The following is a 7047-nucleotide window of genomic DNA, read 5'->3' as shown; positions in this document are numbered from 1 at the left end:
CGTTTTACCGTCTATTTTAAACAGATAGAACGTCTTCCAATCACCAAAATTAATTGATTTTTAGTCCTATTCAGATACAAGTTGTAGCAGACGTTTATGAATAACATACACAAGAGCACTCACAAAAACGTGCTACAATGCGAAAAGTATTTAGTAATGCTGAACGCCAAAAACGATTTCGTGCTACAAAAGGAGCATTAAGTAATAGATCAACTCAAAGTAGCTTTCATCAACCGCGAACTAGTGCTAAACGTCAAAGGTTATACAAAGCAAATAAGAAATAAAGACTAAAAAATACAGAAAATCAAGAAGAAGAGTTTACACAAACCCAAGAAGAGCAATATGAACAACATCTCGTTAAAGGATGTTAAATGTTGCAAATAAAAGATATTTTACATTCAAAAGGAAATTAAATTAAATTTTACCTATTCCTGATTCATTGATAAATTATTAGACTTATTGCCATCATCCGTTAAACAAGTTCAATATTTTATGGTTTCTATTAATTTATGAAGTTATCACTTCTGTCGAGCGTCCCGTGACGCACACCATTTTTTTTATTATCATGAGACTTCAGCACAAGTCAAAGATTAAGTAGTGTTGCTTGATGCTGCTGATAGCGCCTGATCGTGATCATCAGCGACATTGTTCCATGACGAACTTCGATCGGTCACCTAAATTTTATTCTATTTATTTCTATAATCGAATATTTCATTACTACTAATTTAATATTATTAGTTACTAATTGATTATTCTTGACAATTCGCTGAAAGTATCTTTACACTACAAGAGTTGGATGGCCAAAACCGTTCCCGTTACATGTCCCACAGATTACTACAATCGAAATAATCTCTGGGTTGTTTGAGGTGGATGCCGAAAGATATCTCGATCGTCTCGTTGAATAATATATAACCTTCAGAAAATTCCTGATTCACTCGAGAGATTCTATAGTCGAGATACGAGATGTTATTCCTTAGTACTAGTTATGCTCGTCTTTATCTATGGTTATGCTAAAGTTCTGTTTCCTGTTATAATTGATGGGGCTGATGACCGTCTCGTTAACCAGCAAAAGTGTTCACACTGACTTCTTACATTCAGCGTTAATGTAAGTAGTTTAGACTAATAATAAGTGCTTTGCAGTGGCCACTGGTAAAATGTTTATGTTGAGCTGAACTTAGGAATCGTGAATGAATATTCAGATGCATAAGACCATCTGAGTGGTTTTTTTAGTGATGGAAATACTCGAGTTATTTTTGCGATTCAAATATGTATTAGTAATATTTCCTATTTAATAATTGAATTGATTATAGCTCTGTTAATAAAACTATTAATAGAAAGAGATTGCGATATCAAATCGGGACGATCTCAACTAAGGTAAAAATCGTGGATTAATGACGAAATCGAGGCCATACGAGGGCAGACCAATAAGTACTTGGTCTAAAAAAAAACGAAAATTTTGAAAAAGTGGCGATTTATTTCTCAACATAGTCTCCTTTTAATTCGCTACACTTGGCCGAGCGATGCTCGCAGTTTTTTAACCCGTCTGAAAAATACGTTTTCTCGAAGTCTGCAATGCAGGCCTCCGTGGTGACGATGACCTCCTCATTTGACTGAAATTTCTGCCCGGCGAGTGACTTTTTCAAGTTTGAAAACAAAAAAACGGGGCCAAATCTGGAGAATACCGTGGATGGGGCAGCAGTTCGTAGCCCAATTCGTCCAATTTGGCCCTTGCGACAGCGTAGGTCTGAGCCGGTGCGTTTTCATGGTGGAAAGCACTTTTTTATTCTCCAAATGGGGCGGTTTTTCCTGGAATTCGACCTCGAATCGTCCCAATAATTCGGTATAGTAGCCCTGTGATCGTTTTTCCCTACTCAGTTAGTTGATGTACATCACAACTTGTGAAAAAGGTGGCTATCTCATTTCCAGCCGATATGATAGTCTTCACCTTCTTCAGAGCACATTCTTCGGGTAAAGTCCACAAGAGTTTGGTTATAAATAAATTGTGTATATTTTCCTGACTGTATTTCAACTTAATTCAAAAGAAATTCCTGGGTTCCAGTCAATTTTATTGTTTACCATATAAAATGTCACAAAAACGTTTCGGTATTTTTCTCCACCATCATCAATTTGTCTAAAATATACATTCGCATTCGTTATTAGTTTAAAAGAAGAGCTCAGTTAAATATAAATACTAAAATACAAATTACAAATATATTAAAAAGTATATTAAAATCGTTTGAATCTTTTGGGATTACAAGTGATGAGTCAGGACAATCATGTTCGGGAAAAGATTGGAATTTATTGCTTAGATATTTAAATTTTATTTACCCATAATTTCATAATTTTTTCAGATGATAATACTATTTAAGACCCCCTTAAGTTCGCAATCGTATGAAACGTATTCTACTGTTTAAATGCGCCAGCATCCGACAAGCCGGTAAATGTTACTGCTCATATTTTTAACACCCTCTATGATAAAGACACAAAACTATTTTTGGATAAGTTGAAACTTAAACTAATAAAAGGGTGCTCTTGTTTGACATCGATAAAGTGATATATTGTGGCTCCTATGCAAAAATGTAAATATATGCTTAATTTAGTAAAATCTGCTTAATCTGAGATTGAAACAACGTTTGCACATTTATCAGTTGACAAACTCATACAGAACACAGTGTGTTCAATGCGGAGGATGATTATTACCAAAAACACTTTTCTTACTTAGAGCAGCAAGTTTTTTTTCCGGAAAACCTCCCATCGATAAAGGAATAATTTGATGCTGAATTTGTCCCAAAAAGCCCAATATGCCTTCAGAATTCGCCTGAGATGGATTTGAGGCAAGCGGCTTCGCAAAATTTTCCTCTGAACTTCGTTTTCTGGCATTTTTTCCTTAACTAGATTTCTCCAACTAAATTTGAATAATGGACAAACACCACTCCATGTTCACTTTAAGCCCCTTGAGTGCGGAAAATCAGTTACATATGGGAAAAGTAAAGATCCGCCAATTATTCCGTGTTTTACGTTGAATATTTTTTCTTTTTAAAACCAAAAATCAATGTAGCACTGTCTTCGTAGTTTTTCTGCTAAGCAATTTTTTGCGTCCAAATTGTTAATTTTCTTGAATATCATTCGTTTGTTTTCAATCGTGTTTGGTCTTGTAAGATGATTTTACCTGAAAACGAGGATCATGTCAAGCCAAGATTTTTCAAGAAAAATACCGGTGTCTTATTTAACAGTTTAAATTTTTAGTTTCCCAATTGTTTTGGGAATTTATTTAATGGGATTGTTAATTTCCACCCCGGTTGTGTAACCCCACTCCGGTTGCTAACTCGAAATATTTATTCTATAAAATATTTAGTTGATTTAAATAATGGAAGTTTCTCGGAAAACTGTTCATTTTGTCAATGTGAAACAAGAGTAGAAATAACTTTTTTAGTTTAGGCCATAAACATGTAAACATCGTTTTCTTGTGCCTTTATCATACAGGTTGTTAAAATATGAGCCTTAATGTGTACAATCTGGTCGGTCCCTGTCGAACTGCAACAGTAAAATAATTGTCCAAGACACTATGTATCTTAAATTGCCTTAATTCGAGTCTGTAATTAAAAAAAATATATTAAATTACATTAAATATTTTGAAAGTCATTTGACAAAAACCGAACTACGTATATCTTCCTAGGGAGAGGAAGGATCATAGAAACTTTTTTAAACAAACTTGTATTTTTTGGACATCCTGTATATGTATCTGAAAGGGTGTCTTCATTTTTAGGAACACCCTCTATATGCATTCCTTGCTGAAACTTCTTTAATCATTTTTCCAGATAGAACATTTGCGTTAGCAAGTTTTACAATGTTTAATTTATAATTTATAGATGAACTAATAGTCTGTATATCAACACTTGAATTACTTATATATATAATATTGCACTATTAATAGCAAAGTGATTCTTTGAAAAGTAAGGCTAACAATTTTTCCGTATTCTTCAAGTAAAACCCAGGAAACATTTTAAAAAGAAAGATCTATTTTTTTTGGTTTTTAATCGACATTTCTAAAACGCCTTTTCTTAAACTTATTGCTTTTAAGTTTCGGTTGAATTTCGAGCGTAAAATTACTTCTGCTTTTTTGGTACGACGCATTGTTTTGCAGCGAAAAACATACAAAATCGATTTGTTGCATAGATTTGTGTTAAATGTCGAATTAATAACAATAAAAAATATTGGAGCAGAAACACCCATGTGGTCGATAGCCCTTTTTGTACAAATAAAGATTGTTTATAAATTATATATAAAACATATTATTGCCCACAGGAAACATGTATCTTAAAAATTATTTATGTGTTTTATGTCACTCTATTGATACAAAATCAAGCGCTCTGGTAAAATGATGTTCAATAACATTTATCTGAAATTACTTGTATTAAAACCTGTTTATGTGCAGCTAAGCAGTATTCAAAAATATATATAATACAAATTACATTTCGATTACAGTTAATATAATTAATTACAATTAAATAATAATTTAATACTCACATTAAGAAGAGTAAAGCAATATTTCTTTTGATACTGACTTTATGATACACTGATCATCTAAGTAATGATTGCCAATTCCTATTTAAAATTAAAAATTAATCGCCGCATTACGTTTAAATCTAGGTCCGCGAAACAAAACCTCTAATGCTTACCTTAAAACAGCGCAAATTAAAAGAAATAGCCAGATAAATATGTTGAAAAAGCGTCTAAAGGAATGCATAATTTCGATAATACTTCTGACCATTTCCTAGAAGATGTACAATGTACTGCTGTATCTATGATGAATTTAGAAGAATTCCAAAGTCTTAAAATTGTTTATTGTTGCAAAATTTGTACAATTACTTTAACTAAATATTAGGCACATATGATGCCATAACGTACATCATTTTATCATCGTATATCGTTTCATTTACAACATCATTTTGTTCCGAATTTTAAAATTAAATCTAACAGCATATTTAATTACAATTAATAACATTTTTTATCTACACTTGCCGACGTTTCGTCTATTTAAATTGCACGGGACCCGAATGGAACCGACATCTACTAGTACTCGTGATTTATTATACCGATTTTAAACTTTTTAGATGTTAACTTTTGCTTTCACTTTTATTTGGCCTTCAAATGCCTATTAAATACTGGTCTCGAGGAATCTTATGTAAATCTACGAAACACCGACAAGTGTAAATAACTACGTTTGCTACTTAATGATTTCAGAATCTTTTTTTTTTTCAGGTAGTAATAAGTTGCATTTTTGCTGCTTTTTTATCACCGATGACCGTTCAGTACTGGAAATTTAGGGAGTGAAAACAAGAATATCTAACATAAAAAATGCGTTCATATACAAGAAAATCAATTGTGTGGAACTATTTCGAAATGCGACAGGATAAACAAAGCGTCATGTGCAATATATGTAAAAAACAATACAAATACTATGGCAATACCACCAATTTGAAAGAGCATTTGAAAAGACTTCATCCTGCGGCGCTTGTAAAAAAAGAAGATCAGTCTGCTAAAAAAAGCACAACACAAGGATACGCAGAAAAGTGCACTACACCAGCAACTGCTGCATCTTCCAGTTCCAATTTAAATCGGATAAAGAACAAGCCTGCGGAAACGAGCATTTGCACAACTAATGTCAAACGCGCTAGGCAATCCGTAGAAGACTCCGCGGAAGTCATACTGATTACCGAAGAATACAGACAACTACTCGATGACTTGGTTGTTAAACTAGTTGTTACAGACTTTCAACCGCTATCGATTGTCGAAGACCGGGGATTTAAAGAGCTTGTCGCCAACCTGAATCCGAATTATAGTTTGCCTTCAAAGAAAACTCTGAGCAAGCAGTTATTGCCTCAGTGCTACTATAAATTATATGCTGGATTTATGGAAAAGTTACACTCTCAGGACCACATGTCAATAACGACTGACTATTGGACGTCGAATACTGAAAAAGCCTATATTAGCGTAACCGCGCACTTTATTCAGGACTGGAAGTTATATGCGATAACATTGGCAATTCGTGAAGTGTCGGTTTCTAATAATAGTGAAGATACTGGTGCCGTGCTTAAAGACATTTTGGACGAAGTCGGTGTTTTCGACAAAGTTGTAACCATTGTGACCAACAACGCTGAAAATATGAAACAGGCAGTCCTGAATGATCTTAATAAACACCATCACCCGTGCGTCGCTCACACTGTTAATCTTTGTGTGAATGACGCACTTGATAGTATCAAAGGCCTGTCGCCTATTTTGACCAAGTGTCGACTCTTGGTAGGCCATTTCAAGCTCTGCACTCTGTCGTATCGAAAGCTTCACCAAAAACAAGAAGAAATGGGCTTACAAGCACTAGGGTTAAAACGAGAGGTTCCCACTCTGTGGAACTCCACATACCTCATGATGGAAAGGCTTTTGCGATTAAAACAGCCACTTTCCATCGTATTGGCCGAGTTGACGTTGGAATCAGCGCCAAATAATTTATCCGGCTCCGAGTGGGCGATCGTAACAGACTGCGTGGTAGCATTAAAACCATTTATTACCATAACAGAAGAATTAGCATCAGAAAAGTATGTAACTATGTCGAAAATTGTACCTCTGATCAAAGGTTTACAGTTCACTTTGAGGCTTGTAAGCGTAGACACTTTCGTTGGTGAGCAATTGAAGGAATCATTGTTGGACGCCATTTCAAATAGACTGGGATATTTGGAGGTAAACAAAATGGTGGCCAAGGCCACAATTGTGGATCCGCGTTTTAAAACTGCCGGATTTGGCATCGATAGCAATGCTAGAACTGCGCAGGATTGGTTGACTGAAGAGTTGGCGATAATACTTGAAAATAAAACAGAAGATGCCCCGGAAGTTATTGAGCTCACCGAAGACATGGTTGAAACTAAACCTCAGATCGTCGATGAAGGCAATTTATGGTTGCATTTTGATCAAAAAGTCGCAAATGCCAGTTCGGTCGAAGAACCCAATTCTATGTCTGCTATAATGGTAAAGCAGTACTTCGAAACGAAACTT

At 34.6% G+C, this 7047-nt stretch overlaps 1 protein-coding gene across 1 annotated transcript; it reads left to right on the top strand.

The window, feature by feature from the left end:
• Nucleotides 1-924: 924 nt before the first annotated feature.
• On the top strand, nt 925-7041 carry LOC109540355 (E3 SUMO-protein ligase ZBED1; the record flags this gene model as incomplete). The annotated part of the gene is made up of 2 exons (XM_019908709.2): nt 925-1105; nt 5263-7041. A coding segment is annotated over exon 2 (1683 nt), but the record flags the coding sequence as incomplete, so codon positions are not given.
• Between the last annotated feature and the right edge of the window lie 6 nt (nt 7042-7047).

Source organism: Dendroctonus ponderosae, unplaced genomic scaffold (assembly GCF_020466585.1).
Source record: "Dendroctonus ponderosae isolate FM_Combo_2020 unplaced genomic scaffold, Dpon_F_20191213v2 Dpon_F_20191213_3, whole genome shotgun sequence".
Classification (NCBI taxonomy): domain Eukaryota; kingdom Metazoa; phylum Arthropoda; class Insecta; order Coleoptera; family Curculionidae; genus Dendroctonus; species Dendroctonus ponderosae.
The sequence above is the reverse complement of the archived record's forward strand: the minus strand, read 5'-3'. Positions and strand labels throughout refer to the sequence as shown.